Below are 14,760 nucleotides of genomic sequence, written 5' to 3' on the forward strand. Positions count from 1 at the left end.
CCAGGAGATGCCAAAATAAAACACTGCATATAGGAGCCCATGCTCTACAAGTCTTACTGCAGATGACTTGGACTTTACGCGACTTGGACAATCTACTGACTATTTCTGAGTTTCTCTCTTAGCACCGTAAGCTGCGATATCGGGCTTCAGTTTCGGAGAACAGACGTGCAGTCTTCTCCTTACGCCATGCTTTTATGCTTTGAAATAGTTTATTTCCCCCAGCAAATAAAATATAGATTAAAAAATATATCTGTGACAGGTTTTTACATTTACACATTGTTCTTTTAAATAGATACAGAAGCCTGTGATTTTCTTTTTTTCTCCCCCTCTGTACTTTCTCTCCTTTCTAACATGTCATAAGTGTCCAAGCACCCAAAGCTGTCATAGTGTTAATTAGCCTAGATTGTGAAGAGCATGACTTGACTGTGACTGTCTTACTAGGCTTAGTAAAACTTGGCAAAATGTTCAGAAAAGAAACAGATTTGAATTTTCCCCTTTTTCTGCACTCTTGCAATCTGTTTGTGCATTTCCATCTAGCATTTCATGCTCAATTTTATGTGTAATGTACTGGACCTTATATATCATCAGCTGTAAGTTTCATAAGACTTTTTTAACTAAATCACTCTCTACATCCAGTTGGTTTTACTTACAAAGTATGTGTTATGTTCCCTCTGACCAAAAAAATATCAGATCTAACAAATCACAAAGCATTTGTGAATTAGTGTAAGATCCATTTGCAACATTGCATTTACAGACACAGCACCTCCTAGTTCATCTGTTTATGTGAGAGCTGCCTGCTTAATTTGGGAACATTGTCAAGAGGAACAAATGGCTGTCGTGCCTTACATATCAATGTCTCTTTGATTAGATAACAAAGCTGATAACCACGGTCATTTGCAAAGCTGCACGGGAATATCTGCAACAGTTGCTGGATAACAGTGTTCTTCTTGTACTCTGTTCTTCTCGCTCTTGCATTTTTCCATCATATTTTTGTGAACAACGGCAAAGAGCATCAGGACTATGGCCGTTTTTTTATCAGCATTTTGGTAAATATTGGAAAAATTGCACACGCATTGCTTTTTAGAGACAGCAGAATCCTTATGTTTGTTTTTAGTTTTAGACAAACAAAGTTTAGATGTGAAGACTGACAGCAGCTAACATCATAATTAGGTTTTCTAATATGAGAACCACAACCTTTCATCCTCTGCAGCTATGTTGATGTATAATCTCAGTATTTCTCAGGGGAGCCTATAGGTGTGAGATGACAAATTGTTTCTGTCCAGCCTGTAAAACTCCATATAAAACAAAGCACACATCTCTCAGCTTCCAGTTATGAACTCAATAATGACTACAGCTCCTAGTGGTCCCTGTTATGTGACTGTCTCATTTGATCTTTATCATGTATTTTCAAATGAAGTCTGGCCTCACAGAATGAATAAGGCTTTGATGGATATGATTTATGCTCTTTGTGCTTTCTGCTTTGTGTTTGTATTGATTTTTTTTTTTTTTAAAAAGCCAAAATGCCATTTTATATTTATGGATGCTGAGGCTGTAGCCGATTGTGGCCAAAGTAACAAGTACTAGTTCAGCCATGTAGGCTGCTACTGAGTGGGGTCTATTTTTTACCCAAAATGATAGTCTAATGCACATCAGCGCTGGTCACCACGGCAACCCATACTGTATGTGGACAGACACCGTTGTGTGTATATTTTGATTCTGTGAAAGAGCTGAATCATTACACCACCGATCCATCAGTAGGAGGAAAACACCAGGGAAAAGAGCGATGTGAGTGAGAGGGAGGTGGAAAGTCATTGTTATGACAGACTGAAAATAGACCAAATTAGTGCAAATGATTTTTTTTTTTTTTTTAGAGCTGCCTCACTGCCTCTTTCCAGGCTCAGTTGCTGTACAGTCATGGATGTGTGCACAACAGTAGGTAGAAAGTGGCATCTGCTTCCTAATGTTTGTGGCTCCCACCTTTGTGAACACTGCCGTTTTCTTTTATGAAGGATTTTATCACTCTTGCCATTGAAACGCTCATCTTTTTTTGGTTGTTTTTTTCCCCCCCTTTCTTGCAGAGTACGGAGCAGGTCGCCGCTTTCTGCCGCAGTCTCCATGACATGAATTCCTTGGAGTGTGTGTCCTCTTCGCCGAGCCCGGAATCGCCCTTTCCACCACCTGCAACTCCCAGACAGCTCTCTGATGCCGACAAGCTCCGCAAAGTCATCTGTGAACTCGTGGAGACCGAACGCACCTATGTCAAAGTCAGTATCACTCATCTTACTTGTAGGAGGCAGATGGTGTTTGTGAGTGTGCATGTTCCTCCTGTCCATCGATCGATATTTCTGTCTGCCTTAGGTCGTGTTAGGCTTCCACATTACCCATTCAACATGACCTATCCATATTTATCTCTGTGTCTCGGGAGATATGAGCAGGACACAGCTGTGCCCTTGCTTGGATATTGCCTAATCTTTTTCAGCCCAGTATAAATATGACTCAGTGGAATAACTGGGTTAACGATGCTATATAATGGAATCATTTAGACTAACTAAAATGTTATGCCCTATTTTACGGGCCACAGATATAGTTATTATAGAAATTATACTGCAAGTGACTGATGGTGTATTGTACAAACAGACATGTGGGTGCATTTTTATGCCTGTGTCTTGTAGTAGGAGTTGCAGTTTTGTTGCTAATGCAATAAATACAGGCAAAACACTTGAAGGGGTTTTGATTTCAAGTTCAAAGCTTTAATGCAATACCACATAATGTGTTTTGTTTGCTACAAGTTTGAGCACGTCATTTGGAGTCAGTCTCATGTTACTTTTGATTGCCAGGCATTTGTTCATTTCTTAGGCTTTCTACATTTCAGCTTACGTTTGTATTACCAGAGTCATATACTTAATTTGGTTTCCTTAAAGCCGTTCTTCCTGAAGAAAAAGGCACCCACCAGCTGCTTTCGGTTTGAGCTTGAATTACTTATTTGTCCTGGTGTCTGACTATCCCTTTCTATACCTGTTGATTTGTTAAAAATGTCAAAGCCTTATTTAAAAATGCATTTTTTTTGTGTGTGTCCATATTTCACACGGTGGCACAAGGCAAACCTGAGTAAAGCACAATTTACCGACTCTTTTTCGTGGTTTTCTTGCAGGATCTCAATTGCCTCATCGGGAGATATTTAACCCCACTGCAGAAAGAGACCTTCCTTACTCAGGATGAGGTATGTCAAATGCTCCCCATGTGCCTTTACGGGGTCCAGGCTTTTAAATGCCAGTACTGTTGAAATGTTCTAAGAAAAGTAGGTTACATAATCATGTGAAGTGCAGCTCTGTGTGAGGACAAGAGGGTTGGATGATGTGTGAGAGAGATGGGATGTTTGAAAATAACATGTTTTATCTGCACTTTCAACAACGAGGTTCATTTGGTTATATTCAATTTTTGGACATTTTTGTGGTTTAACTGGTAGCAAGTGATTAATAAAAATAATATTTTGAAATGCACTGGAAGGTGTTAAAATTCTTTCTTTATTTAAAATCATCTCAAATCATTTTTCTTTCAGCTGGATGTTCTGTTTGGTAACTTGCCAGAAATGGTGGAGTTCCAAGTCGAGTTTCTCAAGACTCTGGAAGACGGGACGAGACTGGTTCCTGATTTGGAGAAACTGGAGAGAGTGGATCAGTTTAAGGTATGCACTTATTCTTTAAAATATACAGAAAAAGACTAGCAACAGGTATTTAAAGACCCGACAAAGTCTTTGAACTACTGGTTGTGTGACTCCTTTTTACAGAAAATCCTCTTCTCCCTCGGAGGCTCTTTCCTGTACTATGCAGACCGGTTTAAGATCTACAGTGCTTTCTGCGCCAGCCACACCAAAGTCCCTAAGGTCCTCGTGAAGGGTAAGTAAATGTGCTTCAGAGTTGCATCCCTCCTTAAAGGAGAAAGGATGCATTTAGGCTCCCAGGGCTAAAAGCTTTGCACAAATGTATGGTATATAATGAGCAGTCTCAAACACTGTCTTCTAAGCTAGTACACCCACTCCCTTCAGGACTTGACTGGATGGCTTTGTTTTCTGCATTTACATTCAGTGAGTCAACTGGTTATCTGCCACACTGTTTAAGGAGGTGCTATTAGAATAAAGCTGTTTTGTTTTTCTTTTTTCTTTTTGAAACAGTAAACAGATTTTTGTTCTGCCCACTCATGTTTAGCTGCTGTTCGATAAAAATGACCCTTCTGTAAAAACAAAACAATTCAGACCTTTTGATGTGGCTTCTAATCTCTAATGCAAGACAAAGCATGCTTGTACGCCAGTAATCTGCATAATATCAGGCTAAACATAAGCAGACAACAAACTTATAGACCATTAGTGAAAATACTAGGAAACCAATGTTTATCAGTTACATAGAGGATAATTAAAAGTAGGTAAATAGGTAACATATGGAGGCGTTTCACTAAGTGTTCTTTTTTGGTCATTCCAGCCAAAACTGACCCCAATTTTAAGGCCTTTCTGGATGAGCGAAACCCCAAGCAGCAGCACTCTTCCACACTGGAGTCTTACCTAATCAAACCCATACAGAGGGTTCTCAAGTATCCCCTCCTGCTGAAGGAGCTCTTCTCGCTCACTGACCCAGACAGTGAGGAACATTACCACCTCGACGGTAAGACAAATTCTTATAGCAGATCTCAAAAATATGTACAGTCCCAACAACCCGCCTCATAACGTGATTTGTGCTTGACTGCAGTTGCCATGAAAGCCATGAACAAGGTTGCCAGCCACATCAATGAAATGCAGAAGATCCACGAGGAGTTTGGAGCTGTGTTTGATCAACTTATCACAGAGCAGAGCAGTGAAAAGAAAGAGGTAGATCGGCGAAACCTGGCTTGGTTCTGTTCTGTTAACCAAAAAATGACACGCAATTGGAGCAGATTGGTTGATTATTTTGTTCCAATTACCAGGTTGCGGATCTGTCAATGGGCGATCTGCTTCTCCACAACACTGTGACATGGATTAACCCACCATCCTCCTTAGGAAAATGGAAAAAAGAACCCCAGATGGCTACATTTGGTATGGCAGGATTGTTGATTATGTAATAAATGAATAATAAGTGTATGTATGCTGTTTGGATTCAATCTAAAAACGTCAAAACATCTGATGAAAAATGACAAATTGACTGTGATGGCACAGTCACACACGTTGTGTAAAGCGTGCACATGCATCAGGGCACATTTTGGAAAGAACTGCCTAGTAATTATGGAAAAATTCAAATGCCTTACACTCCATAAGTGACAGATTAGCAGCATTTGACAACATTTCAGTTAACTGTAATGTGGGTTGCATAGCAGTGCAATAGTTAGCACTGTTGCCTCACAATGAGAAAGTTTCTAGTTTAAATCTCTTAGTCAGCTGAGGTCTCCCTGTGTGGAGTTTGCATGTTCTTCCTTTGCCCGTGTGGGTTTTCTTTAGGCTCTCTGGCTTCCTTTCACATCCAAAGACAGGCATGTTTGGTTAACTGGTGATTTTGAATTCCCCAATAATGTGAGGTAGAACAAGTACTTGGTCTAGAATAAAGTGCTGTAAAAATGTAGTGCTGTAAAAAAAGGTAGTCTAAAGTGCTTTGAGTAGTCAGACGGGCTAGAAAAACACATGTGTATTAGTTGCCCACCCACTTCTGACCATATATAGTATTAATAATAACAACAATGGTACTAATAATAATATTAACTAAGGTTTGGATAACCCCAAGGATGCTTTACAGAAGAGTAAAAATGAACTAAAACATATAAATAAACAAGTCTTTTCATTTTAGCAAGAATCGTCCACAATAGTGCACCAAAAAGAGACCAGTAACCCTTCCTATGTAGTTTTTAATGAACAGACCCGTTGTTAACGTCAAAGTTACATATGTTGATTTGACATGTGACCTGAACCCCAGTGATTACTAAGTCTTTTTTTCCACCAATGCTTTCTAGTGTTCAAAACAGCAGTGGTCTTTGTTTGCAAGGAGGGGTCCAAGCAGAAGAAGAAAATGGTAGGTTTTCACAAAAACAGGATTCCATCAGCAACACCAAACCCCAATCGCAAACACATTGTTGATTTGCCTTTCCTGTGGACCATTTTTCGTCTGTAAAAACAAAAAAAAATTCTTTACTTGACTGAAGGGAGGTTCCCACCGGGTCTCTGTATCTTCTGAAGAAAAAGATCCCTTCAGATTCCGTCACATGATCCCAACTGATGCCCTTCAAGTCCGGTCTATGACCAATGCAGGTATAGTAGATTACAAACTTTAGTAGCACACTAGTTCTAGCTTCAGTCCGACTAATGATTATCTCACAACATATTACCAGATTTCTACATATATGAGACATTAGTGATGATTTCTCCCTCAGATGGCGAGGGCTCTGCTGTGTGTGAGATTGTCCACACAAAATCGGAGTCAGAAGGAAGACCAGAAAGGACATTTCACTTGTGCTGCAGGTGAGGATTTCTGCTAAAGGATGTTCAATTACACTGCAGATTACAGCTTCCCCACTACTGATAAAGTCCAGTCTGCTATCTAACGAAGTGACAAACTGTCTACCCTTTTCAGCTCTCCGGAAAGCAGAAAAGACTTTGTGAAGACAGTCCACTCCATCTTGCGGGAAAAACATCGCCGGCAGCTCCTAAAAACAGAGAGCTTACCACTCAACCAGCAGTATGTACCCTTTGGAGGAAAACGGCTGTGTGCTCTGAAGGGAGCTCGCCCCACTATAAATAGAGCAGGTAAATGCCAGTCTGTAGACGCATTAACCCAACAGCTTCAAGTGCACAATTTATTTTTGACAGACACAGGCAGAATCCTGTGGTTTTATCCTGAGTTTTTCATTTAAGGTTTTAACCAGTATTGTAGGAAGATAATTACTTTCAACCAAACTCCAAAGTGATGTACTCAAAGTAGTAAGTTCATAATAATTTATCTCTCTGATGTTCTGGGGTTTTGCAGCATCTGCCCCGACTAGGACTCTGGGCCGAAGGAAGTTAGTGCGCAACCGTTTCACCATAGACACGGATATTGTTTTTGATGGTGATCCTGAACAGCAAGACCTCGTTTCACCAGAGGAGCCTGGCTCAAAACGGTCCCAGCAGGATGAGGAACCAGATCAGCAGCAGCAGCAGCAGCAGTCTGACTTGGCAGGTGACACAGACCGCTGGGTGGAAGAACAATTCGACCTAGAAGAATACGAAGATCAAGAAGAGGTGAAGGAAACGGACATCCTCAGTGACGACGACGACTTCTGCCAGACACCAACACCTACGTCCATTGAGACTGACCTGGAGGCCCCAGTCATGGCTTTGACCTTGGAGGGTGTGGAAAAAGAGAAGATTAAATCCCCAACAGCCAGTGAGACATCTGACATGGCGAGGCAGAGAACCACGATCAAAGACAAGACGGAGGATCAAAATCAGACGGAGAAGGATGAGATTTGGGTAAGAAGGGAGCAATCAGGTTTATCCCCAGACTGTGCCACATAAAAGCTGATGGCAGAAGATAGACAGCGAGTGTTCTAGACAGCTTTACATGGGCTCCATAAAAACATCATCACAAACAATGCATGAGCATTGATGTATATTGCACAGCTAGTAGAAGATATACCCTTCTTTATCTTATGCTGAATGCTTTTTTTGTACAGGTAAGAATATTAGTGGAGCAATACAGGAATCCAGAGTGAGGGAGCTTTTCCTGAATCGAATGCTGTTACAGGAAAGTCAAGTGTAAGCTTTGAGGGTTGAAATAATGGTACAATCACAGAGTCTAATCAGTTGCTTTGATTGGCATGGTTTGCACATTTGGGCGGCATTCTTTAGTCCTGCCTGCTGTTGCCAAATTTGGGTATTGTGAGAACATAAATATTTGTTATGTCTGTGTTACTCAGAGATATTATCATAGTTAAGGGCTGTATATTATTTGTCCTTAAAGAAATAGAACAATTAATTGCAAAGGACCGTTGTCTTGCATAGTTTACTATACTTGTGGATTTTCACATGAATATACACTGACATGTTTTGAGTGCAGACTTCCTGATGTATTTGATTTTGATTTGCTGTTTATTAACTTAAAGCTATCTTTTTACTCGGAGAGACAGCTTGTTCTTTTTTTTTGTTACATTTAATAGGATAATAGTGGACTTATGTAAAACTCCCCTTGTCAAAGAAGCAAGGGGATCTCATTGTTTTGATTTGGCATAATCCTGTTTTACTTGAATTTGGCTGTTTCACGTGTCTTTGTTTACTGTGAAACCGTTTTGGTGACATTTACTTTTCCTCTTCAGTATTACCACTCATACACATCGATACTTAACACTCCACTTGGAACCACTCAGTATTGTACATAATACACCTGGGGTCTGTTTCAGAAAGCGGGTTTAGTAAAATAGCTGACATTGTTAACCCTGTTACAAGAGAAAAAGTCAACGGTAGGTTTTCTTTAACAAATCTGTCCACAAGTTTCTCCCTAAAGAAGGGCCTTGGATTCCCAGACAGATACGCCTTAATAAATGTGACTGTGTGGACATTTAGGCGCCTGTCAGGTTGTGAACCACTTCAAAGCACTGGAACATTTACCTTGCATTACTGTAGTAATCACAGTTTAGCACCAATTTGTATCAACATTTAGACACATCAAATACTCATTAAACTTGTCATGTAATGAGGAGTGAATCATGTTCATGATTACATGATTGTGCAAATGAAATGACTAAGACTCTAAAAATAAACTAGCTATAGTTTAAAGGTGAGGTTTTACATATAAGCTGATATTGGTTTAGTATGGTCTGACAGCATTACATGTTGAGAAATTTACAAACTAAAATACATATGCTCACTATCATTAAATCTAAAGCTAAGAATTCCCATTCAGTTTGAACCTAGGCACAACCTCACATCCATATTTTAATCGCTTTATTTATTTCTGTCCCAATCGATTGAACCAGCTTTTTTGAACCCTATCTCAGGGTTGATCAGTTCGGAGTTCAGGGTTAGCTTAGAGTTTGTAAACCTGCTTCCTGAAAGAGACTTCGGCTTCTTTAAAAAATGTCTTGTGTGTTCAAAATGATTGTTCACTAGTATTGGAATACAATGCAATGTTCTTATTTATTCATATGTAAATTAATTTTGTTAGCAGCAAACACAGTCGTGTTTTGTTTTTTTTTTCCACTGAGAAAGTCCAAATTTGCTCAAGCAATCAAGGGAAAGACTTGCCGTGTGCAAAATGAAAGAAGTCATACTTGTAAACAATTCATTGTGCTACTAAGACTGCGTTTTTATTACTGTGTGTATATAGAAATGTACTGATATCATAATAAAAACAGTTGTTTCCTACTTATAATTTAACATGTGTGGTTGGTGTGGTTTTAATCGGCAGCCTCGTTTACTCCCTGCAGCTCAGCAGATACCAAGTCTACAGGACCATTTTGGGAGAAAACAAAAATGTCAAGTCGACATGCTTGTAAACAACAGAACTAAGTGACTAATCGATGCTCACCTTAAAGCAACACTTAGAGACTGACTGCAATTGCAACAAGTGGAAAACTTAAAGCTGAACTTTAGAAGACATTAAAAGCCACTCAGAGTGTTTGCTAGCTTCGGCTCACTAAGTGTCTGAGTGATGGGTGAGCAACCTAAATCGCCATTAACAGAGAAAACACAAAAATGTCTGCAGTCAGTGTTTAGTGTTCACATAACAGGAATGAAGCAAGCTGAGAATTATTAACAACAATTGATTTAATCTAAATCTATACATTCTATAACTGGATATAGAAAATGAACACCGTACTTTCCAATATGCCTCCTCTTTGAGGTGTTGTCATTACATGGACATTTTTTGTAATGAGAAACTATTGCATTTCGGTGCTAGTGAGTCATTTCCTATTTCCTTATAGCTCTTTTTGCCAGTCAGGTTTTTTGAGAAATACAAAGGCGGGTGCAACAGATGAGTAAGGGGGAACGGTGACCAAAAAATTCAGGAAGTGCATGAGCAAAGATAAACAATGGTTGCAGGAAGACCTTCTCTGGCATCTGCTTTTTGCACACAACCTTAAAAAAGATCAAATCAAAACAATATGAACTGGAACATGTTTTAGCAAACTGATATTTACTGAAGGGCTATTGTGTTTTAAACGGTCTACTGTCACTGCTGCAAAAAGCACATGGAACAAGAGTTCAAAAGAACAAATCTACATTTTGAGCGGAAACTACAGACTTCTACTCTAAAGTTAAAAAAAAATTCTTAGGAACACTTAAGAAAACACAATCTTAAAACACACAAATTGCATTAAAAAAAATGTAAATATCACAAATCCTGGGGGGGGAATAATCTCACTGGTGCTACATTTCAGAATCAGCAGAAAAGTCAAATCACTCCAATACACAGAATGCCAAAAATAGAAAATGTAAGTTTAAATTGTCTCCTAAAGGTAACGTCCTCTTGTACATTAGTCAAAACATTACATCTGTAACCAGTGTTGGGGTGTAACGGAATACATGTACCGCCGTTACGTATTTAAAATACAAAATATGAGTAACTGTATTCCGTTACAGTTACCGTTTAAAAAGGTGGTATTTAGAATACAGTTACTTTGTTGAAATAAATGGATTACACGGCGGTACTTCCCTGTTTCATATTGTGGCGGGTCAGGACTGTTTGGGTTTTGTTTGACAGCTACGTTCTGTTGTTCCAGGTGGCAGCGTTACGGTTGCCATGGTTACAGGGTGACGCTCTCTCTCTGCGCGTTTCCTGGGTGAGAGAGGCCTTTTTGTTGTTGTTGTGCTAAGCTAATAGGCAGAATGCTACAGGTATAGCTCTAAAGAATGTAGCATCATAGGCAGTGTAGTCCGTGCTGCAGGGAGAATGGACTGCCATACACGTTATGTGTCTGTGAGCGAGGGAGGGAGAAAAAGGAAAAGTAGGAGCTGTCATCGAGCAAAAACGGGAGCTGGAAGCATGTAAATATAATAATAACCACTGCAGCCAAGAAGAGTGCCTGACGAGCCCAGTTGTAAGTAAGCTATTAAGACTCGACTGTACACCGTGTTCGTGTTTTCCTCCAAAAACAATAAGTTCTGTTGGAGCAGCCTTTCAACGCCTCTCTCTGTCTCTTGCTAGCAAAGTTGACCCAGACAACAAAGTAAAGCTAGTTTTCGGCTACGAGCCCGACACAGAACCCACCGTATTAGCCAGAGGTCTTTTACTACGGTTCGGAGCCGCGGACCTTCAGTAACAGTAATAAATCACAGCAATAGTACATTCATGTAGTTGTAAACAGCATGATAATATATTAAGTAATCCAAAGTATTCAGAATACGTTACTCTCATTGAGTAACGTAACGGAATACGTTACAGAATACATTTTGGGGCATGTATTCTGTATTCTGTAATGGAATACATTTTAAAAGTAACCTTCCCAACACTGTCTGTAACCCTGTTATGAGCTGTAGACAACTGTCTTCCACCATTGTTGAATTCTCTGCTTCCTTGGAAAAGAACAATTTCTTCAGTATTTTCAAGCTAACATCAGGAAGAATGGCAGCACTCTACAATCAGTGGGTACCTTATCTCCTCTTGTATAACTGAGCTCTCTGCCCCCCACCCCCAGCCAGCACATCCTTGTCAATCACCACCCCCAACACAAAAGCTCTGGTGCTCCTTTTAGATCAAGGGGAAAGATCTCTTCAGACTTACAGCCTTCTGATGTTGAGCAATACAGTACAGTTCTGAATGACACGGCTCCTTGATTAAATATCTGCCAAGAGATAAATGGAACCATCCTAATTTATGGGATTATTTATCTTTTAATATCTCTATTTATAATCTTTATGTATTCATAAAAGGATATTACAAAGCAACTAATAAATGAATGATGAAAGAAAATCAAAGACTAAATCTAAAATGAAAGAAACAGCAAAACACATTAGAAGAGGCCAAATGACCCATGTGGTACAAACACATTAGCCAGCTCAGCAACACCAAAAGGACTGAAAAGCCACAGAAAGCAAAAAATGTGGGGAAAGAAAGGAAAATTTATGGCATAGGCATGTAAGGCTGCCAACTTATTGATGATGTGACAAGTGATAGAAGTAGCAGGATGAATTCTGTACATGTGTACACATCTACAGGGCTGTACTCTCCTCTGTTTTAGCCAAATGCTGCTAGCCTGATTATATGGTGATTCAAGGTGCAAATGGATAATGACCCAAAGCATTTTCTCAAAGCAGAGAACTGAAATATTCTCCAGTGTCACGTCAGTCCCCTAAGCTCAACTCAACACAGCATGCGTTTGAGTTGTTAAATACCAAACTAAATGCAGAGAGCTGCACAAAGAAGCAGTAAATGTTTGGCTGGCAGAGCGTTTCACAGTTCTAGACTGTTGAAAATGGGGGGCTATGTACAAAAATAGCTGTAATTGCTAAAGAAATAATTATGGACCGTAAAATACAAAAAACAAGTCAGCAGGTGGGGCTGTTCTGTAGCAGTAGGTACCAGGTACCTTTTAACCTACTTCTATGTGTATTGTCTTAAGACAAACAACTCTACATTTCCACTAATCTATAAAACAGGGCTTTGCCTTGCATTAGATTTTAAAAATACTAAGTGCAAAAGAAGATTTTAAGCTTGGTATTAAGGCTTAAAATATGGTTCTGCACCGTGTTTTATGGATAGCACAGAACATTTGGAATCTTAAACTATGCAATATTTCTTATACAACAGATAAGAAATAACTGTCTTGTCCTTCCCTAATCGCCCACACTTAGATTGCAAGTCTTCATTTGAAGTAGTTCACCAAACAGTGGATAATGCTTAACATCCCTAAAGAGGTGCCTGCTTCTCACTCTAATGTACACTGTTTATTCATGCGCCATTTGAATGCTGGTAATTGCTAGCAAGATCAGAAAGCTTCCTGCTTTCAGTGACTCCTGCTACTGACACCCAAACTTCCGGATGCAGTGTAAGGTGTATGTTTCTCTCCTGGCCCTGACTCCTGACCCGCAGCCAGCAAGGGGGCTGACGTGCTGCTCTCTGGCATTGGTTAGCCTCCTGCTGCTCAGTCAAATGAGTCTGCAGTGGACATCATGCATCTGAAACAATCAGCAAGCTAACCAGTTGGTCCTCATGATTCTAATGAGCTGTATTAGGTTCCTTATCCCTCTATCATCGAAAGGTCACGTTATCAGATTTTTACAACCCAATGCTGATCAATGCCAAGCATAGGGAGCTTGGAGAGGTTTTTTACACTAGAATAATTTTTCTCAGCACTACATTTTGCATATATATATAGTTTTAAAAAAAAGAAGCAGAAGTACAAACAAATTACATCGTGCACTTTTCCAAATACTTATGGACTAACGAAAGAAATCAGCAGGTGGTGCTGCGGATTAGGTATCCACTGAACCTGCTTTATGTGTAACATCCAGAGGCAGACTAAACTAAGTTTCTAGAGTAATCTAAGTAAGAACTAATATTTCTAAATTTGACAAATTAGCACTTTTGGGGTAAAAGAAAACTGTATACACCACTTATGTATAACACTTAACATCTCCAAGCAAGCACCCGTTTTCCACTCTGACGTATGCGGTTGTTTCGTGTGATGTTTATGTGCCAGTGCTTACTTGGAGGCTCAGTACTGGTGTCAAGCCTTTGTGTTTTAGTTCTGATGTTCCTTAAAAAAATATTTTGCTGTATGCACATTGGTTAATTTGTTTTATTATTTTTAGTAATAATAAAAATATTAGGAGTAATAGTAATATTATGCAACTGCAGTTTATATGGTACTATACTGTAGAACAAGGGAGTCCACATGTTTTTAACCATAATGAAATGCAGAAAATGCTGAGAGGTTAATGCTCACAAACACTGAGATTTTTTTCCATCTTATAATCTATACACAAGAAACCATAAACCATCTTATTTAGCTTTATGAGAATGATTACTCTAGTAACTGTTTTACCAAATTTAAAGACTAACTCATTTCAGTTAAAGCAGTAAAAGAATTATCAGCCTTCTTCCTGGAATGTGTAGTCATATTTACATTCAACAGGTGCCACACTGCATCTACAATCTTGTACCATTTTATCTGAGTTGAATCTATATTTTCTATATATAATCTATATACTTTTTTTTTTAATTAAAATTGATCTAAAATCAAAATTCACAGCTGTGAAAACACACTACAACATAGGTTTCTTCACTGCTGCAGGTTTCTCCCTACGAGGATACATGTTTACATTTAAAGTAGGCGAGGATGTGATGATGGTATCACTCAGCAAACCTGTCCAGCAGGTTTTGCAGTTTCTGTTCCTGTTTTATGACCTCTCCTGTTACATCTCTCTCTCTGTCATTCTTTGTCTCACCTGCTTCTCAGAAACGAGGTGAGCAGCAGGGCGTTGCACGTCCTAGACCAGGTTTAAATAAAGGAGTGGCTTTTTCACCTTGTAATTCCCTGCTGTTTTTTTCCCTCTTTACCTGAAATCAGACAGAAAATCTCCCTTGTAATGTTTATAAGATTTTCAGTCTTTAGGTAAAGCAAGACAAATTGCAATTTTAGTTAAATTAAATGAAAATTATTTTTACTAACTTATTGACAGCATAATAAAGGCTTGATTAAAGTGTCTCAGAACTCACTTGTAAGACACAGTATCTGATCACATGAAAACTCAGCAGTGACGCACAATCAGTGACCACCGATTGACCAGTGTTGTGCTCTAAAGGTATCCAAATACCTGGCACGATTCAG

The 14,760-nt window shown here is 39.3% G+C and overlaps 1 protein-coding gene across 2 annotated transcripts in view; it reads left to right on the top strand.

Moving 5' to 3' along the window:
- The window catches only part of LOC102791333 (rho guanine nucleotide exchange factor TIAM1), a 40,414-nt gene extending 31,050 nt beyond the window's left edge, over nucleotides 1–9,364 (top strand). For both annotated transcript variants that reach the window (XM_006796591.3, XM_035910268.2), the window contains exons 16-27: nucleotides 2,079–2,264; nucleotides 3,152–3,220; nucleotides 3,560–3,685; nucleotides 3,788–3,896; nucleotides 4,476–4,655; nucleotides 4,740–4,858; nucleotides 4,954–5,062; nucleotides 5,968–6,026; nucleotides 6,157–6,262; nucleotides 6,385–6,472; nucleotides 6,585–6,757; nucleotides 6,978–9,364. In XM_006796591.3, the coding sequence (XP_006796654.2) occupies nucleotides 2,079–2,264; nucleotides 3,152–3,220; nucleotides 3,560–3,685; nucleotides 3,788–3,896; nucleotides 4,476–4,655; nucleotides 4,740–4,858; nucleotides 4,954–5,062; nucleotides 5,968–6,026; nucleotides 6,157–6,262; nucleotides 6,385–6,472; nucleotides 6,585–6,757; nucleotides 6,978–7,507 (1,854 nt within the window). In that variant the 3' untranslated portion in view covers nucleotides 7,508–9,364. The remainder of the gene's footprint in view (nucleotides 1–2,078; nucleotides 2,265–3,151; nucleotides 3,221–3,559; nucleotides 3,686–3,787; nucleotides 3,897–4,475; nucleotides 4,656–4,739; nucleotides 4,859–4,953; nucleotides 5,063–5,967; nucleotides 6,027–6,156; nucleotides 6,263–6,384; nucleotides 6,473–6,584; nucleotides 6,758–6,977) is intronic.
- Nucleotides 9,365–14,760: the final 5,396 nt, after the last annotated feature.

This window comes from Neolamprologus brichardi, chromosome 14, assembly GCF_056152115.1.
Source record: "Neolamprologus brichardi isolate AB-2024 chromosome 14, ASM5615211v1, whole genome shotgun sequence".
In the NCBI taxonomy this organism is placed as follows: domain Eukaryota; kingdom Metazoa; phylum Chordata; class Actinopteri; order Cichliformes; family Cichlidae; genus Neolamprologus; species Neolamprologus brichardi.